The sequence below is a fragment of the Sebastes fasciatus genome, chromosome 18 (assembly GCF_043250625.1).
Source record: "Sebastes fasciatus isolate fSebFas1 chromosome 18, fSebFas1.pri, whole genome shotgun sequence".
NCBI lineage: Eukaryota > Metazoa > Chordata > Actinopteri > Perciformes > Sebastidae > Sebastes > Sebastes fasciatus.
In genome coordinates this window covers 1,156,172-1,182,314 of record NC_133812.1, presented here as the reverse complement: position 1 = coordinate 1,182,314, position 26,143 = coordinate 1,156,172, and the positions used below count along the sequence as shown (strand labels likewise).

At 42.6% G+C, this 26,143-nt stretch overlaps 1 protein-coding gene across 1 annotated transcript; it reads right to left on the bottom strand.

The window, feature by feature from the left end:
- Positions 1-271: 271 nt before the first annotated feature.
- On the bottom strand, positions 272-25,952 carry ddhd1b (DDHD domain containing 1b). The gene is made up of 13 exons (XM_074615452.1): positions 24,581-25,952; positions 23,407-23,583; positions 22,902-23,030; positions 19,996-20,143; positions 19,788-19,897; positions 16,042-16,148; positions 15,024-15,280; positions 14,578-14,650; positions 13,263-13,412; positions 12,962-13,026; positions 10,835-11,019; positions 2,251-2,493; positions 272-977 (listed from the first exon to the last, which is right to left on the bottom strand). The coding sequence occupies exons 1-13, from the start codon at positions 25,362-25,364 to the stop codon at positions 793-795; spliced, it is 2,613 nt and encodes an 870-aa protein (XP_074471553.1). The 5' UTR covers positions 25,365-25,952; the 3' UTR covers positions 272-792.
- Between the last annotated feature and the right edge of the window lie 191 nt (positions 25,953-26,143).

Genomic DNA, 26,143 nt, shown 5'->3' with positions numbered 1-26,143 from the left:
ATCCACAGTCAGGACCAGCAGAGCTTTGTGATCAGACAGGTAATGTTCAGTGGGACGTCATCGATACGGCCGGACACAACAGGAAACAGAGGACAGGCACAGCATACTGTCTGTCTGCTCAGTCTGGAGCAAAGGTCACATCGAGGTCAGAGTGTGTAAACTGGGAGGAATTAAGAGGTTGTGTGTCTGTGTTGGGTCAATTCATTTCAATTCACTTGGTTCTAACAGTGGATCAGTTTGCTCTGCTAGCAGCATGTCAAGGACTGACAAGTTTAACATGAAATCTTTCATTCAAATTGAAACTGTTTTTGCCATTGTGGGTGTATGATGGATGACAAATTCAAGTGAAAAATAGAAATTTCTGAAGTTTGAAAACTTATTACAGCCAACATTAAAATGAAAACTACCCTCTGGTGTTTACTTTAGGCTGCTAGCAGGGAACGTCTTCCTATCAAATAGTAACAAATAATGAAGTTAAATTAAATTAAGCATTAATCACTGTTTGATCAAACAAAATGTAAACATCATTTTAAATAATAATTAGTCTTCCAAAATTTCCCAAACCTATATCTAATAATTTTATAATATATTATTTATATTTAATATTTCACATTTAAAAAATTGGGTCAAGCAGAGAATTGTTTTTATGTGAATTAAGAAATTAGAAAATGAAGTGACTTCATTCTTCATTTTGTGTTCCATAAGTTGGGCTCTCAGTTTATATGTGAAAAGGTGTGATTAGAAAGTGAAGTGACCCCCCCGCCGTGATGGCTCCGTGTGTCAGTTGGCCCGTTATGAGGTCTCTGGGTTTTCTTCTGCAGGTTCAACAGGCTCTTGTGGTCTGTACATGAAGGTGAGGAGGAACAGAGCCACGTCGTAAGAGCACCAATAGGCCGTGTGTGAGGTCACTGCTGACCAATAGCGGCTCTCCACCATGCCCTCCCGCAGCTCAAAGTCGATGCGTCGCTCCAGTTCCACTAGAACAGAGAAAAAAAAAGATTAATGTCCAGCTGTATACAGTTTTCTCTGACCTCTGGTGGACTCCTGTCATAGAGTCTGGAGCTCTCACTGTCTACATGTTAAAGACTGATTAGTATCCAGCTGCACACAGTGTCTCTGAACTCTGGTGGACTCCTGTCATAGAGTCTGGAGAACATGGTAAAGCTAGGGTTGGTAATCTTCTTCAACTTACTCATACAGACAAGAAAAGGAAAACTATCTGGTATCTGTGGCTGTCAGAGGACAAATGAAATGGTTGGACAAGCTACTTACCTGCCTGCCTGTCTACCTACCTGCCTGTCTACCTGCCTGCCTGTCTACCTGCCTACCTGTCTACCTTCCTACCTGTCTACCTGCCTGCATGTCTACCTACCTACCTACCTGTCTACCTGCCTGTCTACCTACCTACCTACCGGTCTACCTACCTGTCTACCTATCTATCTACCCACCTGTCTACCTGCATGTCTACCTGCATGTCTACCTACCTGCCTGCCTGTCTAACTACCTACCTGTCTACCTACCTGCCTGTCTACCTACCTGTCTACCTACCTGCCTGTCTACCTACCTGCCTGTCTACCTACCTGTCTACCTACCTACCTTCTGTATTGGTACGGTTAGATCTCAGTGCTACTTCTGATACTGTGGACCACCACATCTCGGTTGAGAGGCTCAATCTTCTTTACTTTCATTTATGCCTCATCAACTGAGTCTCTGTTTTGTGGTGTACCCTAAGGTTCTGTCCTTAGCAAGACTTCCCTGAACAGCTTAAAAGTGGTCCAAAGTGCTGCTGCCAAGCTTCTTACCAAGTCCTCCAAAAGGTCATATGTAACTTAACAGTTTAGATTTCTTTACACTGGCTTCCCATCAAATTCAGAATCTAGTTCAAGATTCTTTTGATCCCGTTTAAAGTCTTGCATGGTCAAGCACCTACCTCCCTTAAAGACCTCCTGCAGCCCTCTATCACCACTAGGAATCAGGCTTTGTAGGTTGTTCATCGCTCCAGGCTCAAGACAAAAGGAGGCTGTGCTTTTGAGGCTGTAGCTCCTAAACTGTGGAACTCTCTCCCATTGCAGATCTGTGGACACTGCCACCTTTAAAACACAGCTCAACACCCCAAGACATTATTTGTCCTAGTCCTGTTCCTTCTCTTTGGAAGGAACATGTCTTTGGAGAATCATTCATCATTATTCGTCGGTATAATTGATTTTGACCCTCTGATATCCAGCTGTAGGTAAAAAGCACAGTACTTACACGAGGTGCTGTCCATGACAGCGGAGATGGACTGGGACATGATGGGCTCCACCTCCGTTCTCTCTTCCTCTATTTCTTTGTCCTTCTCTTCGCTCTCTGCCGCCGGTGCTCCTTCCTCTCCTGATGCCAAATTTTCACCCTCAGAATCTAACGGCTCCTCCTCCACTCCGCCCACCTGGCCACTAGAACGGGAGAAACGGGAAAACAGGATTCCTCCGATTCCCTTTCCAAGACTGGCAGCACCTGAGGAGCAGTAAGATTCATGCTTCATAGAATTCATTCATTTCAGTTATCAATGCAGAGTCAAATATCAGGACATCGGTCTCGGCAGATGGCCGCCCACCCAGAGCCCGGTTCTGCTCTAGGTTTCTACCCGCTAAACGGGGAGTTTTTCCTGGCCACAGCGCGTTGCAATGCTCTTGGTGGATCTTGTTGGGTCTCTAAACTATGGTGTACGGTCTAAGACCTGCTCTATATAGAAAGCATCTCGAGAGAACTTCTGTTATGATTTGACGCTATATAAAAATAAATTGAATTGAATTGAAAATATTATTGTGGATTTATTCATTCCGCTTTTGTGAAACAGGCCCCTGTTTGCCTGCAGCCTGCCTGCAACCTGCCTGCTAAACCTTCTATTTGGACCCCTGCCACCTGGAAGTTGAATCTACAATAAATCACTGCAGTAATCCTGCAGCCTCCGCAACTCTGCATCTGGGTCCAGTCCCTGTTTAAGTGTTCCCTGCAACATGACCGTACCTATCTTATCTACCACATTATGTTAGACCAACAGCATGCTAACAAAATGTTAGGCTAACAGCATGCTAACAATATGTTAGGCTAACTAGCATGTCTATTAAGCCATCAAATGAACCAAAAAAACGTGATGAATGTCTGCCGCCGGGTCAGCAGATAGGTACCACTTTCATGTCAATACGGTGAATATGAAGCTATAGCCAACAGCCGGTTAGCTTAGCTTAGCATAAAGACTGGAAATGGGGAAACTAATAAACACAGTGAATTGTGTTTGTTTAATCCCTAAAAATGTATAAAATGACAGGGTGTTAATGTTTTGTTTTTGTTTGTTTTTTTTAGCGTTCTTTTTTTTTTATTTCAAAATGACAGTATACATAGTAACAGCAGAAAAACATCAAAAACATTTATATACAAAAGAAGCATTGCGAAAACATAAACAAAGAGCTGTGACAAACATAAAAGGACAACAGAAATGAAACAAAACAAACATAAAATAAAAAAAATAAATAAATAAATAAGTAGATGATAATAAAAAAGACCACGCGAGAGTATGACAATAATTTCACTTAAAAACATTAAAGAAATTGCATACATTCATGTGAGGAAGAGATTGTTGACAGATATAATTTCATTTCTTTCATAAATACAAAGTAATTGTGCTTTTTTTTGGTAAATTTACACTTGTGTTTAATTAATAAAAAAAATGCATTACTGTCTTTGTTACTGTAATCATAGCAGCCAAATATAATATTTCTATAGTACAGTGCAAAATCTGAGAAAATGTTAACAAGTATAAAATTATTGACATCTTTCCACAATTCGAATGTATATTTACAGGACCAGAATAAATGAGAGCAAGTTTCAGGATGTGATTCGCAGAAGGAACAGTTTACATCTATGTCACTCTTTAACTTTAGTAAGAAATGTTTCACTGGATAGAATCTGTGGATCAACTTAAATGACACCTCTTTTACCTTATATGTTAGAAGGAACTTTTGCGGTAAGGACCAAACTTTCTTCCAGTCAATATCACAAACAAAATTACTCCAATAAAATGTTGCTGCTGGAGTAGAAACCATGCTGTCCTGAAACAAGGCCCTTATCCTGGAGTTCATACCTCTATTAACAGAAAAACAGACTTTAGCTAACGGAGATTGAATTGGGTCAGGGGGCGACACTGACAAGGGCAGAGATTGGTCAGCATTCTTCAATAACATGTACAAACCAGATGGGATGGCATCAAAAACAATAGAAAATTCTTTTGGGGTTATTGGTATTTTGTACCAGGCGAGAAATTCGGAGTAATTATAAAGTAGTCCTTCTCTATTAAACAACTGACTCACGAGTATAATACCATTGTTAAACCATTTATCATAAAATAAAGACATGTTCTTATATAAAATAGTACAGTTGTTCCAAATATAACATCTCTGCGGAGAGAAATTGTGCTTGTAAATCAGCGCCCAAGCCAAAAGAACCTGATGAAAATTGGAAAGCTTAATTGGGATTTTCTGAATATTATAGGTACAAAGCAGAATGAATTTAAGTTAACCTAAATGTGAGAGGACGTGATGAGAGATGAAGTTCCAAATAGAGGTAGGATTTTTTAGATATTGTTTGATCCAGTTTATTTTGAATGTGTTGTTTAGAGAGCTGAAGTCTATCAAATGTAGCCCACCATTGTTTTATGTATTCAGAACCACAGATTTTCGCATATAGTGGGTTTTGTTTTTCCATAAGAAATTGCTTAGTGTCCTATCAATAGATTTGCATATTGAACTATTAGCATATAATGACTGAGCAGCATAGGTTAGACGAGATATACCTTCTGCCTTAGTGAGCAGAACTCTGCCCTCTAGAGACAAGTCTCTTTGTAACCACTGGTTCAGAACCTTTTGGGTCTTTTCTATAATTGGGTTAAAGTTTAAAGCACCTCTGGATTTCCTATCTTTAGTAATTTGGATCCCAAGATATGTGACAGTGTTTCTCACAGGAATATTAGAGATTGAGGTCACCGTGCTTTCTTTCACTGGTAATAGTTCACATTTATTAAGATTAAGGGAGAGCCCAGAAGCCTTGGAAAAGGTCTGGATAATGCTGACTGACACAGAAATTTGGGATGTGTCCCTAAGAAACAAGGCGGTATCATCCTCCAGCTGACTAATAATTATCTCCCTGTTGGCAATAGCAATGCCTTTTAAAGAGCTGTTTTAATTTGTAGATTGAGAAGTTGTGCAGCTAAAAGGATCAAGTATACAGAAAAGGGACATCCTTGCCGGACCCCGCGTTTTAAGGGGAACGTTGGTGAAGTGCCACTGTTTAGTTTAATAGAACTGTTCCTGTTAGTATTTCATGTTTGGACTGATTTGCAAAAGAAGTTACCAAACCCAAATTTGTTCACAGCAATCATTATAAAATCATGTTCCAAAGTATCGAAAGCTTTATAAAAGTCTAAAAAAGAATAAAACTATCGTCTTGAACAAAATCGAAGTAATCTAATATATCTAAAATGAATCTTACATTGTTAGAGATATGCCTATTTTGCATAAAACCAGATTGACTTTCATCTATGATGGTGTCTAGTACAGATTTTAATCTATTAGCCGGTACAAGAGCAAAGATTTTGTATTCATTATTTAATAAAGAGATTGGGCGCCAATTGTCTAACAATAGGGGATCTTTTTTAGGTTTAGGGATCAGGCTGATCAGACCTTGACATAGTGTAGGAGGGAGAGAACCTCTGTCAGTACTTTCAGCAAATACTTCTTTAAGAAACGGGGCTAAGTTTACAGAAAATTGTTTATAAAATGTGTCCGTAAAGCCATCTGTTCCAGGCCATTTATTGAGTTTTAAGTGGTTTATAGCATCAGTGATTTCATTCAATAAAATGGGCCTGTCACAAAAGTCACTATCTGCCTCGTTCAACTGATTGATATTAGGAATAGCATCAAAAAAGGGAGAGGCAGATTGATGACAGTAATTGGAGGCGTAGAGATTACTGTAAAACTCAGCACAATAGTTTGCTATTTTCTTTGGATCATCCGTGACGGACCCATCGATTCTTAATCTTTGTATGGAGTTGTTTTTAGATTGTTGTCGCTCTAGTCTAAAAAAATATGCAGAGTTCTGTTCTCCCTCTTCGAGCCATCTTCTACGTGATCTAACTAATGCACCCTCAGCTTTACGTTTATAGATCTCATCCAACCTATGCTGTTGATCAATAAGCTCAGTCTTTTCTGACTCAGTGAGGACATCTACTGGCTTGGAGGTTAAGGATGTCATTTTAAGTATTGTATCATTTTCCTCTGCTCTTCTTCTTTTCGCTAAATCGCTACTGTATTTCCTAAGGTTTTTAGCAATTTCATACTTTAACAATTCCACATTATTACTATACACATTTTCAGTTAGAGCCTTGTTCCAATAATGCCTAATCATCCTTTCAACTTCAGCAATTACAACCTTATGTTTAAGAATAGTACTATTTAGTTTCCAGTATGAGGATTTAGGAGTAACAGAGAAAGATGATAGAGGAATACAAATATGAATAGTCTTATGATCAGATAATGGGGTAGGCAGAATGTCTGTGAAAACATTTTTTAAATCTTTGGAGATAAGCCAATAATCAATACGTGACGGGCTTGACAGTGACTTGTTGCACCATGTATATGATTTCTGTAGTAGATGGGTATCCCTCCATGTATCAGTTAAATTAAATCTATGTATGAACATCTTCACTTGAGAACTGGAGGAATCTGAAGCCCTTGCAGGCCACCTGTCAATATGGTTATCCAGTACAGTATTAAAATCTCCTCTGAAAAGTATAGAAGAATTTGGAAATTTAGATAACCAGTGAAGTAAACGCCTTTCTAATCTGTCAAAATAAGCATTATTCTCTGTTTGTGAGTTCTAGCCATAAACATTAACTAAGATGTAGTTAGAGTTTGCAACTTCAAGTACAAGGAATATATAATGTCCATCCGTGTCACAGTCAGACAATAAAACTTTTCCATTAAAGTGTTTTTTCAGAATACAAACACCAGCTGAACGTTCTGACCCATGAGACAGCAATAAATTACATCCCCACTGTGATCTCCAAAAACGTACATCTTGTTCAGTTGAATGAGATTCTAGTATAAAGCAAAAGTCAGTATTAAATTGTTTGCAATATAGAAATGTAGGTTTACGTTTGACGTGATTTCTTAGTCCTCTTGCGTTTAGTGAAATAATAGACAAAGACATAATGAATAAAATGTAATAAGAAAATGAAATAAAGTATTAGACCAGATAAATGGTAATACACCAAAATAGGAAACTTGCGGTCCCTAAGAATGTAGTAACAAGGGGAAGGGAACAGCAAACCTTTTTAAGAAATATGTGAACATAAGGTGAGGAAACAAGTAACACTATGTGAACATGAGGATACAGTGCAACGTGCTCAAAGTGGCATACTGTATATCCTCTGGACATTTTTAAGATTGTTATTTCTTCTCTTCATCTCTTTATATAACAAAAAGAGAATAGATGAACAACTAAAAATAGCTGCTTTTAACCTTACTGTATCATCCATCTCCTTTTACACAGCATATGCACCTGCTTGAAAATAAATGAAACACTATTTAGAAGCTTTTAACATAAGGCAACTTGCTCCTAATTAATTATTAATTAACTTGCTAGTGCAGTTATGTATTTGTAAAAAAACTAACATAAAATAATGACCTCCGGCATTAATAGAAGAGAGAGAAGAGAGAAAAATTAGGTAACATTATAAACTTTACCCTAATTGTACCTCGTGTTAATATGGCACACCAACCATGTGTCTAAGGAGGGAATATTTCGGCTCCATTCCCAAAAGCACGGCCACCAACAAAGAAAGCCAGCTTGTTTTCTTTCCGTGCCTTTTCCACGGCAGGCCACAGTCTGTTCCTCCTGTCTCTGTCTTCTGCAGACAAGTCGTCTGCCAGCTTCAAGTTCTTGTTCTTCAGAAAGGTCGAGTTCTTCGCCGAACGCCAGACAGCATCGCGGTAGATCCGAGAGGTGAACTGAAGGATGATGCCTCTAGGTTGGGTGTTGTTCGGCTTTCTTGGACCAAGACGATGCACCGTATCAATGACGTCTGCTAGTTTATCTCTGTCCTCTGGAAGAAGAGCTTGGCACACTCAGATGACTTCTTTTCACGCATCCTTCTTTTCTTTCTCATCTAAGCCGTAGAGTTTTAGACTCCAGCAGCGCGAGCAGCTTTCCAAGTGAGAGATCCGTTTCTCATGTGCGTCGGAGCTTGCCTGGTATTTTAGGATCCGTGATTCAACGTGGTCGACTCTATCCTTAATGCTTTTTATCTCGGCACAAACAGAATCAAACGTCTCTTTAACGTCTGCCATTTGCCTTGCGTTTTCCTTGACGGCTTCTTTCACTTCTGTCATCACATTGGAGTTGTCACTGACCGTCTTTTCCAGGGCGTCTGATCTGTTGTTGATCAGTTGAGAGAGAGATGACAACTGGGAGACTGGTCGTCTCCGTGTCTACAACTTTCCTCTGTTGAACTGCCGGAGACTGAGACGGTGTGATGGGAAGAGCTGGAAAATCTTCTTCCATCATCGTTACCTTCACAGCGTTGGAATCCGAGCCGAGATAGTCGTGCATGTTGTCAATGAGTGTGTTCTTAGCTTCAGTTTGCCCATCAACAGTTGGTGTTGCAGGTATGCTAGCAGAGTTAGCAGAAGTTAGCGCCCTCCTAACATCGGCCTTTCTTTTCTCTCAGCTTTTCATTTTGGTTTAATGGTGTTAACCAAAAGTAGTCGGGTAGAATTACAGTCGAAATACAAGTTAAAATAGTTGTTTTGCCCGCACTATATGTAACAAAAAACAGCTCATCCAGATAGGACTACTCAGAGGGCCATCTTGCGCGCCCCCCGACAGGGTGTTATGTCCCAGACGGTTTCTGAGCCTGGTGCAGTCACTTCCTGCTTTTCAGTAAGATACAACATGTTAATGAGGAAGCTTTAGAGCTAGGTGGATCCACAGCCTATGCTAAGCTAGGCTTAGCTTCATATTCAGCGTATAGACATGAGATCTAACTCTCAGCAAGGAAGTCCATATGCATATTTCCCAAAATGTCCCACTATTCCTTTTAAGAGAATACTCAGCTGCCTTCCTTGGTCACTAGCATTAAAATGAATAAGAATAACAATGTTGTTATATAAATATTGATGAGTGAAGCTGGACCTTTCAGTTCATACAGAGTAAAAGCTCCCGAAAAGTACAGGTTCATGTCCTAAAAAGGTTTGTATCAAAAGCACGATGGTTACAACAGAGTGTGTGTGTGTGTGTGTGTGTGTGTGTGTGTGTGTGTGTTTGTGCGTGTGTGTGTTAATCCTGTAATATTCAGGATTACAGGATTGTAATAGACTGGCGTCCGGTCCAGAAGTCGCCCTGCTTCTCGCTCCAGACATGTGACCCTCAACAGGATTTGAAGTGGGTTGGAGAATGAATGACACAGACTAGTCCTCATGAATGAAGTGCCTTATTTAAATCCTTTGACATGCATGTGAAGCAGGAGCTCAATAAAGAGGACATATTTAGTAGTGATAATAAGAATAACTCCAAACACATCTACTTAATAATGGAAGTGTGCCTTTAGTCTGCGTTAGGGATGTCCATAATTAACCGTTTAACCGTTAACCAACATTAAGCATTTCAACCGATTAACGCTATCGGTTAAAACGGTTAAAAGAAATATTAATAATGAACTCAAAACCTGAGCGGCTCAGAGGAGCGGTTCGTCTCTTTAAGGAGAAAAGCTGATCCACCTTAACAGTCCACCTTAAGAGGCGGAGCCGGAGTTGCAGGATACAGGAAGTTGGCTCCGGTCTCTGGCTCTCTTGAGCAGAGTGGAGGAGTTGTAGTTTCATAGCATTTATTCACCAACAAATAAACTGTACACACACTGCTACACCTACGATCACAGCTAGAACACCACCAACAACCTCACACTCACCACCAACACACACACACGGTCTGTTGGGAACTCACTAAAGTTACACAGACTACATGTGGCGGCGGCGAGCACGAAGCCTCCGGCAATGCTAGAACTGCTAACGTAGCACAAATACACACTGTTTGTTGGCCATTCACTAAAGTTCCGCCGGGCAGACACACAGCTGACAACCTGCTAAACTAAACTAAATGTGTGGTGGAGACTTTTACTGGGAAAGTGGCTGCATGTCCGCGACACTACACGCAGCATCGTAGCTGCTAAGTTAACGCTCCCGGACGGTGAACTGGAGACTCCCGTTAACCAATATCTGTTGTGCTCCTGCAGCTGGTACGAGGCACTAATCTTGTCGGTTAACGGTTAATAATCGGTTAACGAGGGTCGGTTATCGGTTAAGAACATTTTTCAAAATGAGCATCCCTAGTCAGAGTGTCGTGTACCAACAGGTGGCCAGCCCACATGGGCTCACAAGACACAACAGACATAACAAATAGGAGTGATTACATGATGAGAGCCAAACAGAACACACCTCGAAGCATGTCAAACAGTCAGAGACACAACCCATCGTCCACTGTAAAGGGAAAGTAGCATCATGCTGTCAGTCCAGGAGACAGGAGCTAATTGCATCTATTGATCTGTTTAGACCGAGCTTAGTCAGCTGCGGGCCTTGCTACAATATCAGCAGTTTCTCTCAGCTCAGCTCAGATCAGGTACACAGCCCGCATGTAAGGGCTGATTTTCAGCTGGGTTTCACATCATCAGGTATTTTTATTACTTTACTTCTATTATGTTCTACTCCGTCTGCCATCCATGCAGCCATAACCCTCCCTGTGTGCTCACCCATGATGCTGGCCTTGCCAAGGCTGGTGATGGACTCTCCATAGTGCCGTCGGGCCTGGGGGGGGGATGTGCAGGGGCTGGGGATGCTCTCTGAGTCCGAGACCGATGCCGTCTCCTTCTCCTTCACTGGGTTGAGCAGCGTGGACCGGATCTGATCGTACGGTGTCGGGCTGGTGGTGTTGTACCTGCACATCACATCGTCCTCATTCTGTCATTGAACTGGGCACACTGTAGCTTCAATCACAGTTTGGTTATATAATAACAGACAGACTGTATATATATATATATATGTATATATATACATATATATATATACATATATATATACACACACGTGGACAAAATTGTTGGTAACCTTCCGTTAAAGAAAGAAAAACCCACAATGGTCACTGAAATAACTTGAAACTGACAAAAGTAATAATAAATACAAATTTACTGAAAATTAACTAATGAAAATCAGACATTGTTTTTGAATTGTGGTTCAACAGAATCATTTTAAAAAACAAACTAATGAAACTGACCTGGACAAAAATGATGGTACCCCTAGAAAAGATGGAAAATAATGTGACCATAGGGACATATTAAACTAAGGTGTGTCCTGTAATTAGCATCACAGGTATCTTCAAACTTGTAATCAGTCAGTCTGCCTATTTAAAGGGTGAAAAGTAGTCACTGTGCTGTTTGGCATCATGGTGTGTACCACACTGAACATGGACCACAGAAAGCTAAGGAGAGAGTTGTCTCAGGAGATCAGAAAGAACATTATAGACCTTCATGTTAAAGGTAAAGGCTATAAGACCATCTCCAAGCAGCTTGATGTTCCTGTGACTACAGTTGCACATATTATTCAGAAGTTTAAGGTCCACGGGACTGTAGCCAACCTCCCTGGACGTGGCCGCAAGAGGAAAATTGATGACATATTGAAGAGACGGATAATACGAATGGTAAGCAAAGAGCCCAGAACAACTTCCAAAGAGATTAAAGGTGAACTCCAAGGTCAAGGTACATCAGTGTCAGATTGCACCATCCGTCGCTGTTTGAGCCAAAGTGGACTTAATGGAAGACGACCAAGGAGGACACCAAATCATAAAAAAGCGAGACTAGAATTTTCCAAAATGCATATTGACAAGCCACAAAGCTTCTGTGAGAATGTCCTTTGGACAGATGAGACAAAACTGGAGCTTTTTGGCAAGTCACATCAGCTCTATGTTCACAGACGCAAAAATGAAGCATACAAAGAAAAGAACACTGTACCTAATGTGAAACATGGAAGAGGCTCGGTTATGTTATGGGGCTGCTTTGCTGCATCTGGCACAGGGTGTCTTGAATCTGTGCAGGGTACAATGAAATCTCAAGACTATCAAGGCATTCTGGAGCGAAATGTGCTGCCCAGTGTCAGAAAGCTTGGTCTCAGTTGCAGGTCATGGGTCCTCAAACAGGATAATGACCCAAAACACAGCTAAAAACACCCAAGAATGGCTAAGAACAAAACATTGGACTATTCTGAAGTGGCCTTCTATGAGCCCTGATCTAAATCCTATTGAACATCTGTGGAAGGAGCTGAAACATGCAGTCTGGAGAAGGCACCCTTCAAACCTGAGACAGCTGGAGCAGTTTGCTCAAGAGGAGTGGGACAAAATACCTGTCGACAGGTGCAGAAGTCTCATTGAGAGTTACAGAAATCGCTTGATTGCAGTGATTGCCTCAAAAGGTTGTGCAACAAAATATTAAGTTAAGGGTACCATCATTTTTGTCCAGGCCAGTTTCATTAGTGTGTTTTTTAAAATGATTCTGTTGAACCACAATTCAAAAGCAATGTCTGATTTTCATTAGTCAATTTTCAGTAAATTTGTATTTATTATTACTTTTGTCAGTTTCAAGTTATTTCAGTGACCATTGTGGGTTTTTCTTTCTTTAACGGAAGGGTACCAACAATTTTGTCCACGTCTGTATATACCATTGCTCTTGTTGTAAATTGTTTAGAGCAACAAACTTATTTCACAAATAACTTATTAACCAAAAGAACTGTGGATAATGTGAAACAATTCATTAGATCACAGCATCCACTGCTTTGATAAATGCATTAATAAGCAGCATATATTATCTGTCATATACAACCACTCTTACCAGTGGATTTGAACAGGTGAGATGTTACTGTAGTGCTTTAAGATAAGAGGCTCCAGTCTGTATGCCTGAAACAAACAAACACAGATTAGGGTTTCTCACAAATGTTAATTTTACACATTTTATCTGAATGTAAACGCCAGTTTGTCATCTAGTTTTCATTGTTTGGTTGTGCAATCTAACGGTAACACCACAAATCTACAAGGCAACCACTGAAAGGTTCTGTTTCTGTTATTACTTATCCTAAACATCTGGCAACAGGCCGATCATTAAAGTGGGATAGGGATAGTGTACTGTAGCTCACCACGGGGTCTGTGGGATGGAATATGTTGCAGAGGCGTTTGCAGATAGATGTGGGGAGGATGTGGTCCTGCACAACGCTGTTTCCAGGCCGGATCCCTCGCAACGCTAAGAAAACAGCCAGAGGAGAGCCCATGCAGAAGAAGTTCTCTACCTGCAACACAGAGAACAGGCTAAATCCAACATGAGAGAATAATTCACCCCAAAAAGCCTCTCAGGCTGTCAGTCCCTACGGAGGTACATCCAGTACGTCGGACTGTGGCTGGACTGGGCCACTGAAGATCAGGGACCCAGGAAGAGCACCAGGCTTCACATCGTGGCCAAACGATGGAATTACAACGTATGGGTCCGTCACGTGATGCCATTTGGCCCCTAAAAGACTTTTTCTCATTCTGACGGGTTTGTAGTTTGAACCAGAGGGTTTGTAGTTTGAATCAGAGGTTTGTAGTTTGAATCAGAGGTTTGTAGTTTGAATCAGAGAGTTTGTAGTTTGAATCAGATGTGGTTTGTAGTTTGAACCAGAGGATTGTAGTTTGAATCAAAGAGTTTGTAGTTTGAATCAGAGGTTTGTAGGTTTGTAGTTTGAATCAGAGGTTTGTAGTTTGAATCAGAGAGTTTGTAGTTTGAATCAGAGGGTTTGTAGTTTGAATCAGAGGTTTGTAGTTTGAATCAGAGTTTGTATTTTAAATCAGAGAGTTTGTATTTTGAATCAGAGAGTTTGTATTTTAAATCAGAGAGTTTGTAGTTTAAATCAGAGTTTGTATTTTGAATCAGAGTTTGTATTTTGAATCAGAGGTTTGTAGTTTGAATCAGAGGGTTTGTTGTTTGAATCAGAGGGTTTGTAGTTTGAATCAGACAGTTTGTATTTTGAATCAGAGGGTTTGTAGTTTGAATCAGAGGTTTGTAGTTTTAATCAGAGTTTGTAGTTTGAATCAGAGGTGGTTTGTAGTTTGAATCAGAGGTTTGTAGTTTGAATCAGAGGGTTTGTAGTTTGAATCAGAGATTTGTAGTTTGAATCAGAGGGTTTGTAGTTTGAATCAGAGGTTTGTAGTTTTAATCAGAGTTTGTAGTTTGAATCAGAGGTGGTTTGTAGTTTGAATCAGAGGGTTTAAAGCTTGAATCAGAGGGTTTGTATTTTGAATCAGAGGTTAGTAGTTTGAATCAGAGGGTTTGAAGTTTGAATCAGAGGTTTGTATTTTGAATCAGAGGGTTTGTAGTTTAAATCAGAGGGTTTGTAGTTGTAACCATACAGTATGTAGGACAAATGTTGGCAGTGGCTGATGATAACAGATACATAGTCAAACAATTGTCAACTTTACCTTGAATTTCAAGGCTGGCATTGCACAAGATGAGGTCTGCAGACCCTGGAACTGATCCTCCAAGTCCCTCAACCTGGGATGATGATAGTATACAGACATTAAAATGACTCCAATGCACGTTGCATGCTTGTTGGGCAGTCTTACAATGAAAGGGACCTGTTTTCCCTAAAATCTTATGCAAGACCACACACAAGTGTAAACTCAAATCAAACTTCACAAATGAAATGTTACATTATTAACCATTCGGTCAGAGGTGCTACTGCCTGCAACCAACTACTGCAGTGTTGGTGACTATACGTATTGAAACTCTGACGTAGGTGCAAAGTAGAAGGGAGGCTGAATACATTAATAGTAGGAGGAATACATAATATAATACATAATAATTACAATAACAATAAGCATCAGTAATAACCTACGCAGTACCTGAGGAATAACCCATGCAGTACCTGAGGCGTGTGAGTCTCAGCTGCTCCTGAAGGTGGCGCTCCTCATCACTCGGCCAGCGGATCTTCGTCTCCTCCGGGTCCGGCGCTTCTTGATGATGAAAGAGCACGGGGTCCCAGCCTGTCATGATGTCGTAGGTGATGACGCAGCCCAGCGAGTGCGATACTATGGACACCTTCCCATTTGTCTCAAAGTCTGGATTTCGCGAGCAGAAGAGTGAGTACAGACGATTCAGCTCCAGAGTCAAACCCCTGGTAATCTACACACACACACACAGACACACCACAACAACACACATTTACACGTTTGTGACGTATTTGCCTCTCGTGTCAATAAGATTCAAACAGATTTGGTTATGTTTGATGCTTCTTGATTAATCATCTAGGAAGGAGATCATCATTTAGTGCTATACAGCCATGTGGGATGTTGGATTTAGTTGATTGGGACTAATGCTATGGGACTAACCATCTATTTCAGACTCTGCCATCTGGCAGGAGGTTAAGGTCCATCAGGACCAAAACCTCACGCCACCAAAACAGTTTTTTCCCCATGGCAGTGGGGCTCTCCAACAGCCCATCCGCCCCCCTGTGACTGTCTCTCCCTCACACACACACTACTGCCCCCCCCCCCCTCCGCCGACACTGACTCTCCCCCTCTCTCATACACTCTCAATATTGCACTATCTGTTTATATCATGTTTATTTTTGTTTATAGCTTGTTTTGTAAATTGTACATTTTATTCTTATTTTATTCGAACGTTTTATCTATTCTTTTGTTATTATACAGTTTGTCTTGCACCAACAAAGCCAAAGAAAATTCCTAGTGTATACCTCTTACACCTGGCAATAAACACCTTTCTGATTCTGATTCTGATTCTGATTCTGATGCTCCCGAGCTGCCAGCAGGGTGACAGAGTGCAGCAACACAGCTGTGAGGAGACAGAACGAGGCTAAGCTTCAGGCTGGATGTGTTCCTTAAAGGGAACTGGAAAGCTGTAGCGTAGTGTAGTCTCAGTCTCACCTCGTCTCTGTACAGAGGGCTGGTGTAGTACATGATGTCCATGGCACTGCTGTTCAGCATGTCTCTGAGGCCTCGCACTTTGTCCGGGGTGATGGAGTCCACCGTGTCTGCAGGGACAACACACAAATTCATCCAGCTCACCAGTCATTCATATTCTAGTGAAAACAGAGAGAAGTAAATGACATCTGTCCAACACTTTGCTCTATATCTGGATAACTGCATTGTGACAGAGGATGAGTCCTCGTGATTTTGGCAACCCTGAGCATTCACGTCAAGCATCTCTGTTCAGTCAGAATTCAGTCACCTTATCAAGTATCACAAACAACTACTGACCAGATTTCAGTGAAATCAGATCAGATTCATGGTCCCCAGAGGATGAATCAGTATTTTTGGTGATGCTATAACCCTTTCCAGTTTGGCAAGTCAAAATGTCACCCACATATTTTATGATCTAACCATGTGATGAACTCATGCCCCCAGGGCACGCCAGCCATTAGGAATGATGGTCCCCTCCTCCACACCCATTCCAGTTGGTCTAGTTTCATATGACACCAGTACCACTGGCTTTTCTTTGCTAGTCTGCCTCACTCTTCAGCTTTGCCATGATCACACCAGCTGCTTCTCTCTGCTCTGTTCATCATTTTCCTCTTCTCTCTGCTCTGTTCATCATTTTCTTCTTCTTTCTGGCTTTCCTTTTCTCAGCCCTGGTTTTTGGTGAGGCTACGAGCTCTTCAAGCTGCAGTTTGGTTTACATCTTTACATTATGGACACATGTGTTCTGTACATCTGACCCCACTGCTGCAAGTTGACCACACCAAATTGAATGTCCTAATGATAACAATACATATATTTATCATGTAAATAATGAAACATGTACTGTCAGTGAAACAATAAGTAGATTGTTGTACTTGATCCCATTTAAAAGGGACTGTTTGTAACTTCTTACACGTATAAATCATTGCTGGTCGGTGTCCCATGCGCGCTCGCGTGTGGCTACGCTGTTCAAACTCAGACTTCAACACAAACTACAGTGAAGCACCAAAACCTCTTGGTTGTATCTAGTGAAGCCCGTCTGTTAAACAGTGTTGGCTGCGGTCGGAGGACGCGGGGGAGACCGTAGCTTTGGTCTCCAGGGCCGGAGTCTCTGCCGTACTCTGCTCCTCTGCCTGCCTTCACTCACACACCGCGCTCGTTCTCACTCTTTCGCTCCACCTCTCACGTGCATGGTGCACACTCCACACTGCAGAAGAGTTAGTTTATCTCTGAGAATATCTAGTGGACGTTTGTGCAGAAATAACTGCTGCAGCTTCTCCAGACCAACAGAGGTTTCCCGTGTCTTGTGAAGTGACGGGGCTCCGCAGAGAGAAACGTTATCGTCTCCGACCAAAACTCCGGCGTCTCCCCTGTTCCCTCCGGCCGCGGTCGGGAGGCTGAGGCAGGAAAAGCCAACACTAAGATCAGCATTGATTCATGGAGAGACCTTCGTCTGGTCAGCTAACATTACTGCCAAGCAGCTGAAATATAGAGTGATGTTGTGCTTTTAGCTGACGTGTGTCTCCTCACTGTGTTGAGCGATGCTCCTTCATGTCTATGTAGAGCGAGCACAAGCGCCAGCAACAGGATGCTGACTTTAGTTGACTTAACGGCCACAGGTGTCGCTGTTAACAAGACATTTCTGAATCTTACAAACAGTCCCTTTAAGGGTCTACCATATACTGAAGGGTTTTTCCATACACATATGCTGGCTTGGCTCGACTCGGATTGGCTCGGCACAGCAGGGGTCTGCATCTCCATTAACACCTTTCATTTCCTAGATTCTTCACAATAAAAGTCCTTCATTATTGTTGCTGCTTGTTCTCTTGCACTGCTCTCTGCAGTAAACTTGTTTTATAGCCGTTAACAAAGCTCCGCTAATTCAGAGATAAACATTTCATTTCCTATAAATTCTTCACAATAGAAGTCCCTCGTTATTTTGTTATTTTAAAAGCTTTTATTATGATGCAGCAAAATCAGTAAATGTTGGGTTTTCATCAGCAGCAACTTAATACGACTCCTATACAGCTGAAAGTGAAGCCATAAAATACAGCAGATATCTGAAAGTACCACCTCAAACCACAGAGATTCAGTTGGAAGAGAGCTGAACGTCTTCCTCTTGTCTCCTGCACAGAGATCAGTCTCGCTCGCAACCTGCTCGCATACACACTTGTGGGGAGGGGAGGTCGTCACGGGTTGGATACGGCGGGCAAGACGCCACCACAACCCACTTGGAGGCGAATCGGGCGCACATTGGCCCGACTCAGAAGAAGGTCCATTTCGAGCGCTGCATGCACTGGTATTGCTGCACGGTTTGACTCAGCGCCACCAAAAGAGGCCAAAAGTGCTAATGGACACGGTGCTATAGACCTTTGCATGGACCCCCTCCTGGGCCGTGGGCCAGGGTCAGTACCACTTAGGAAGGGTCTGAAATGAACTTTTTTCACTGCCTGTCATAGTGGCAGACAAGTTTTTTTTTTGTCTGCCACTCAGACATTTGATCTGCCACTTTTGAAATCTCTGCACTAAATGAAGGAATAACATTTTAGATCTGATGTCATGCAATGTTCGATATATTTTACATAAAAAAACATTGTATACATGGTAAATTACAGTTTTTGAATTACACCGTGGAGGGAGGGTAGTGTACACAGTACTGTACTGTACTTTGTTATTGTCATCTATAGTGGTTATTTGCATAAAAACACACAATCCAAATGATTATGATTATTTAAATATTTGCTTTGATTAAAAAAAAGTTTCTCACCAAAAACTTAATTTTACGAGATTACATTTGAACACATCTTGGTAATGTTGTAATTTACCTTCGCCCAATAGTCATTTTTCCTGAGCAGACTTTGAACGCCTGACGATAATAACTGAATGGCACCTCCATTAATGTTAGTAGCTCCGCTATTTATCCAGTCAGGACTGTGATGCCCACCGGCTGCTAACAGCTAACGTTACTACCTCTCCTCCTGCTGATTTAAACACAGGTTTGTTGTTCACAGTGTCGCTTTATCAGGGAAAAATAGGGTGCGTCCCCTCAGGTTTAGTAGCGCCACGTTTTTGAGTGCTTTTTTTTCTCTCCGCCGTGTCTCCGGTCCCAAACAAACTGAAACATTGTGCAGCGTAACTGTTGGAGCATCAATGAGAGGAATCGATAGTCACAGAGACATGAGATGCCAAGAAAGCTGAAAACTATGGTCCTCTATTCCCATCACTAGCATTTTCCCTGCCTGCCAAAGCGGCATGTGTCCTGATGATTTCACCAACAAATTACCCGCATTTGACGGGTGGCGGGTGCTAATTTCAAACCCTGCACTTAGGTCAAAATGACATTTTTAGCCACACTGTTGGTTAATAATAACTTAATTGTCAAATTCTTGAGCGTTCCCTTCATCACGTTTGAATTGAACATTGCATCATCAAATATTTAATAATAATAATTCCCTTGTTTCCACTTGAGTCAAATGGTCTCCTCTCAGCTGTCATGGCTGGTTCATGCCTAGCCATCAGCAGTAACCATTCTTTGTGTGTTTCCTGCCATCGGTTGCTTGTTTTGGGTATTCAGTAATGTCGGAGCAGTTTCCACAGGATGTTTCTGTCTAGGCTGTCAAAGGCTTTTTCACTCCTCCCCAACACTGCAGGTATTCTAACCCATTTAAAGCATTATGCCACTAGAGCTTCCCTGTAGTGTAAACTCAGCATACCTCCATCCAGAGCCAGCTTGGACCTCCACTCCACAGGAAGGAACTCTACATGCTCTGTGGTGCGATCAGAGAAGTGCTTCTCCTCCATCTTCCTGGCAGCGTCTCTCATCCTACACAAGACAAGACAAGACAAGACGATTACTTCAAGAATGATTCTGATTCCTGTTTCATGTCTCTGTGCTCCCACTAACAAGCCTCCGTGTCTCACATGCTGGTGTTCCTGATGATGCGGCCCTGGTCCATCTTCTGGCCGATGCCGTGCACCACAAAGACGATGTGTGTGGTTTCAGGTGGGGTGTCCTCGGGTGCTGCCTCTTCCACGTATCCTCGATGGAGACGTGTCCCGCTGCTGGAGGCTGAGGGCGTGAGAGGGAACATTACAGACTGAGGACATGTGTTCCACAGCAGTCCGTTATCTGACACTGCCTACTGACAACAACTACACCAGCAGCAAGGCAAACTTTACTCTGAGAAATAAGGGTTCCAAAAGGGTTCTTCCTGAAGGGCTGAGGTTCTACCAAGAACCATTTTCTTCCGAAGAACCCTTTTTTGAAGAAAGGGCTTTTCAAGGGTTCTTTGTAAGACTAAGGGTTCCATTAAAGAACCCCTTTTGGGAGAAACAGTTCTTCAAGGATTGTTGAAAGCATGGGTGTTAAAAGGGACGATCCACAACCCAACCCAGACCACTTCCCTCCAAAGACTGGGACTGTGAGCCATGATGGTTGTGGGTTGTGCTGCACCACATCAGCCCTTTAAGGCCTGTTCAGTCTTGTTAGCACCCTGAGAAGGTGGAAAGGTTCTGGGGGAAACCATTACTACACCAAAGAAGGGTTCTCCCTCTGAAAGGGTTCCAGGTGGAACCTTTATAAAAGGATCTACCAGGAACCAGAAAATAGTTCTCCTATTAGGACAAGACGAAGAATCCTATATGTTTTAGTTAGCACTTTTATTTCTAAGAGTGTAAAAATAAAACAGACCACAGTAGACTACGAGATGTCAAATACATTCTGGTATATTCCTGTAGAGTAGAGGGGAAAGTACGTACTATACGAGGCTACCCCAACCTTCATCCCCCCATACCCCACCCCCAGCTTCATGCATCCCTGAACACACACATTTAACACCTGTATGGTGTAGAAATAAATTAGAAACACTTCACATCGTGTATAGCAAATTATTGGTGTAAGTGCCACAGAATCATTTGTTTTGTTGAACTAAATACATGACCAGTTGAGAAGTTTACGAGCACTGTGTGTGTTCAGGAAGTAAAGATGGCATCAGAGTTACAGAAGTCCTATCGCTGGTTTGACCTGCTGTCGAGTTGTTGGAACAAAACAACATCACCACTTATTTTATAATTTTACTTCGAAGATTTTTGCAAGAAACGACAAGTTGGCATTTGCCGACAGAATGAGTTTTGGAAAGACATGGAGGTTTAAAACCTGCATGTCTGTGCTGGGCACAAACACACTGACACCGGAACCAGTTAGAAGCAATTCATAAGAAAACTAGAAGAGGGCAGACGATGGTGCATTCACATGCTCCTTGGATGGTCGGGAAGTTGTTCCTCCTACTTGGCTGTGTTCAATTCAATTCAATTAAATGTATTATTATTGAGCGTCAAATCACAACAGAAGTTATCTCGAGACACTTTATATAGAGAGCAGGTCTTAGACCGTACACCATAGTTTAGAGACCCAACAGGATCCACCAAGAGCATTGCACCATGCTGTGGCCAGGAAAAACTCCCCGTTTAGCGGGTAGAAACCTGGAGCAGAACCGGGCTCTGGGTGGGAGGCCATCTGCCGAGACCGGTTGGGTTTAGAGAGAGAGAGAGAGAGAGAGAGAGAGAGAGAGAGAGAGAGAGAGAGAGAGAGAGAGAGAGAGAGAGAGAGAGAGAGAGAGAGAGAAGCAACCGTAATAACTAATACAAGTAAGACTAATAACAAAAATCAATAGCAGTGGATGTAAAACAGTGATAATACAACTATCAGAATTGATATCATTGGGTCGTCCTCAGATAGACTTTCAAGCGGAGCTTCCAGCTGTCTCAGTCCTCCATACATCTGGCGAGCTCGCCAGCACTGTTCATGAGCTTTAAGTCGTAATGTGGAAACAACATGGACGCTACAAAGATGATGTGTTGTATTTTAGCTGTCAATCACTCACCAACTCTGACCAAACGGTCAAACTAGACAGCGCTGATGAAATATAAATCAATATTCTGTTACGTTAATGTCTATTTCTCTCCCCACATGTTCTCAGAAACATCTTGTAGTGCACGATTTACTTGTAAAATGAGAAAGTTTGCTCCGGCTGGTGGGCGGTGCTTGGTATTTCCCCAACTGATCTCAACATGGCGGCCAGGTCACAAACTTTCTCATTTTACAGCTAAACCGTACACTACAAGATGATTCTGAGAACATCTGAGGAGAGAAATAGACATTAATGTAACAGAATATTGATTCATATTTGATCAGCGCTGCCTAGTTTGACCGTTTGGTTGGAATTTGTGAGTGATTGACAGCTGCTCAGAGACGACAGACTCCAGATCAGATTGGTTGTTTTCCTCCGGTCTATGAAATCTTGGAAATGCCATCAGGAGCACAGGAGGACACCAGAGGACACCGGAGGACACAGAGGAGTATGATTTTTCTGCTTAAGGAGGAGGGGCAGTGGCCAAACCCACGTGACACAGACACAGGAAACTGACTCTCAGTGCCCCGTCTCTGGGGGTACAGGTGTACGGGGGTACGATGGTACGGGGGTACGGAGGGGATGGGGGGGATGGAGCGGATGGGGGGTACGGCGGTACGGGGGTACCGTACCTAACGGCCTACTTGAACCCCCACTGTAAAGTGACACATTGGATAAACTCTAATATTTTACGGGTTGATAGATAATTGATCAAACTATTTGGGATTGTTCTCCTGATGATACCATACTTCCTTGTCTGCACTATAGTTAAGTTCCTTGGTGACCCTTGACCTCTGTATGTGTATGTCAGTAATGAGACATGTCAACCTGTTCACCAGGTAGAGTTGCTCATACAGTAGAAGTGAATGACTAAACAAGATATTCCATCACATCTCTAGTCTCGTGTACATCAGGTACCTTTAGAGAAGCCCAGTCTCTGAGTGACGGTGCGTGCAATCTTGGAGGTGGTGGCGTCGCTGTACAGGTACACCTCGTCCACACTGTGCCAGTCCACGTGGCTCCTGCTCAGCTTCCGACTGTGGATGGCTGGGAGACAGTCACACGGTGATTAACAGCATCCAGCATGATTAATGAACCGTTCCCCGTGAGGGTGTGGAGGATGTGTGTGTATGTGTGTGAAACTCCACTGCTCTGAATCCAGACTGTATCACACTCTCAGGTGAGCTTCCTGGTGGCTCAGCTGGACTCAGCTAAAATAACATCACCTGACTGGTTTTGTGGCCTTGTTCTGAATGGCAGTTACCTCCACCACACACACACACACACACACACACACACACACACACATACACACACACACACACGGTTAGTCCTTTCACAACACCTGCAGCAGCCTCTATGCTCTCTCACTCAACACACTCATCTCTGTACACTCATCTCCACAGCTCTACTTCTTCCTTACCATCCTTGATGTCCACTGTGGTGGTCACCACCTCCATCTCGTAGGTGTCCCTCATCTGTTGCCCCCGGAAACGGGCGAGGTGCTCCATCTCGATGAAATCACTCTCGTCCTCCTCCAGGGGAAGCCACGTTCCATCGACGAACCACTGGCCCCTCATCACAGGAATACGGTCTTGCTCTGAGTGACAGCACATGTTTAGCACACAGATTAAAGGGCATGCTTTATTTACTGCTACCAGGAAACACTTTCAACCAAAGAGGGAGCATACAGGGAATGAAAGTGGTGGCACACTCATTCAACATAAAGTCAGTGACTGATATCAAAGACAGGAAATGAAGGAGAAGGGAAGGAAGACAGTAAAACATTGGGAGGTTGTGTGTGCGTGTGCGTGTGCGTGTGCGTGTGCGTGTGTGTGCGTGCGTGTGTGCGCGCCATGAACAAAATATTTCCATATATAAACATAAATAAAAGTGTCCATGAGCAGCAGTTCTACTTGTATGTTTAGTTCAGGACCGAAACCTTAGTTGACTAACCGATCAAGTGAGGGAGCTGCAACTAACATGCTCATTATAGATGATTTATATACTGTATATATCATTTACTTAGACAAGACAATCTATTAATCACTTTGAGTAAATATTGATCAATTGTTTAAGTCATATATTAAGCAAAAATGCAAAACATTCTCTGGCTGCAGATTCTCTGTTTTATATCATTTTAAACTGAATATCTTTGGACATGAGCTTTAGATACATATTTTTTCTAAATTTTTCTGGTATTTTATGACTATTTATTAAAAAAAATAGATTATTCGATAATGAGAATAGATTTTAGTTGACTACAACAACTGCATATAATGACAAATAATCGACCAGTCAGTGAGCGGAGCCCAGAGATGGTGTTTTTACCACTTCAAAAGGACTAACTGTCTCATTTGATCACTTGAGAGTAGAGGCTGGTTGACCCAGTGGAGCTTCAGTAGGCTGGGCTGCTGCTAGTAGCCTGGCTGGATGTCCAGTCCAGTATAACACTGTGGTGGTGGTGTAAGGGTGGTAGGTTAGGGGACAGACAGCCCGTTAGCAGGACAACTTTAGATCCTAACAATGAATGGCAGCAATAGGCTACCGTTCCATTCCATTCTATTCTATTCTTATGAAATCATTGGGATGCTCACGGTTCCAGTAAACAGGGTAGCATTCCTTCTCCCTGATGTCCACTTCGTAGAGTCCCCCTCTGACACACACTGCCTCCACGTCCGGGACCGGGACCGGGTCCCTGATCTCCTCCTGCCCCCCGTCCGCCGCTCCGCTGTCCGGCTGCATGTCTCCTGACCGGGCTGCATCGGAGGGATCCACGGGTCGTTTGACCTTGTCCGGGTTCTGCTCACTGAACCTCCGGTAGACCGTCTCGATCTTTAAAGAGTCGTGTCCGACGAACGGCTTCCACGTCCTCTTGTCCTCTTTGTAGAACCAGCGGACCTCCTCCGGTCCCAGCTCCGTGACGATCTCCCCGCGGTGCCGGGAGCTGTTGGACCGGATCCGCTTCTTGGTCGTGACGTTGCCGTCACTTTCTGTGTAGTTTGGATCAATGTCCAGATACGATGAGCCCGAATATTCGTCCCCAGCCAGGCCCAGCATCATGCCATCCGGGGACAAGAGCGGCAGGTGTCTGTCCAAGCCGGGCTGCTGTAGGTCCCTGTCCCCAGCATGGTCCCCAGCAAGGTCCCCAACAAGGTCCCCAACAAGGTCCCCAGCAAGGTCCCCAGCATGGTCCCCAACAAGGTCCTCAGCAAGGTCCCCAACAAGGTCCCCAGCAGCAACCCCATCTCCCATCGGAGTGTCGTCGTATCCGGACACAAAGACATCATTAGCCATGTCCCACTCACTGCTGCTGACGGAGTTATTGTCGGAGCTCTGCTGGCGGATAGTCGCTGCATCCTTCATATTGTTCATGGTCATCACTGATTATTACTGTCAATACATGGAAACAACGTCATCAACATCCACAATGACGTCCTCCCGCCAGACTAGCGTCAGACTAGCGGATGGACCAGATGGTAACATCTGGATGCTCCAGTGTTCCCATCCCGACATCATGTCTTACCGTGAGAGCCTTTAGATGTATACAGATTTACCCTAGCTGTATACAGCACGGTACCGTTTACCGGACACACTGGCTCCCTGGCTGTACGGGGCTGTACACAGCACGGTAACGGTAACGGTACCCACTCCCAGTTAACTGCTGGAATAATCAATGAACGGCAGCTGGGATGGTGAGGTCAAGTTAATAACGACACACTAAACTTCCGGTTCAAACATTCAAAATAAACACCATATCCACAGGCTGCTTTTAAAATTATAATAATAAAATACAATACATTTAAGCGGAGTATATGAAAATGTAACTGTATACAAGTGCAATTACATAAGTCATTTTTTTATTTTACTATTTTTCACTGTGTTACTTCCAAACATTACTTTTGCAGATGCGCTTTTACTTTGAAGAGCAGTTCACCTGTTAGGTAGATTAGTTCAAGCTTCCTCTGGCATCACTCCTTCAGGTTACCAGTTTAAATAATACACCGAAGATTACATCTGAATTTAAGCAGTGAAATATTTAAAAATATACATATACTTTATTAGTGACTTTCAACTTGATTTGCGGTTAAAAATGTAAAATATTTAGAATAAATCCGATTTTTGTTGTATACTTCATATCCCTTCTAGGCCACCGTAGT

Coding starts and splice junctions, on each gene's coding strand:
- ddhd1b (XM_074615452.1), bottom strand. CDS start 25,364: ATGACCATGAACAATATGAAGGATGCAGCGACTATCCGCCAGCAGAGC. Junction 23,031..23,406: donor CACAGTGGACATCAAGGATG/GTAAGGAAGAAG, acceptor ACTGTCTCCCAG/CCATCCACAGTCGGAAGCTG. Junction 19,898..19,995: donor ATCATCAGGAACACCAGCAT/GTGAGACACGGA, acceptor TGTCTTGTGTAG/GATGAGAGACGCTGCCAGGA.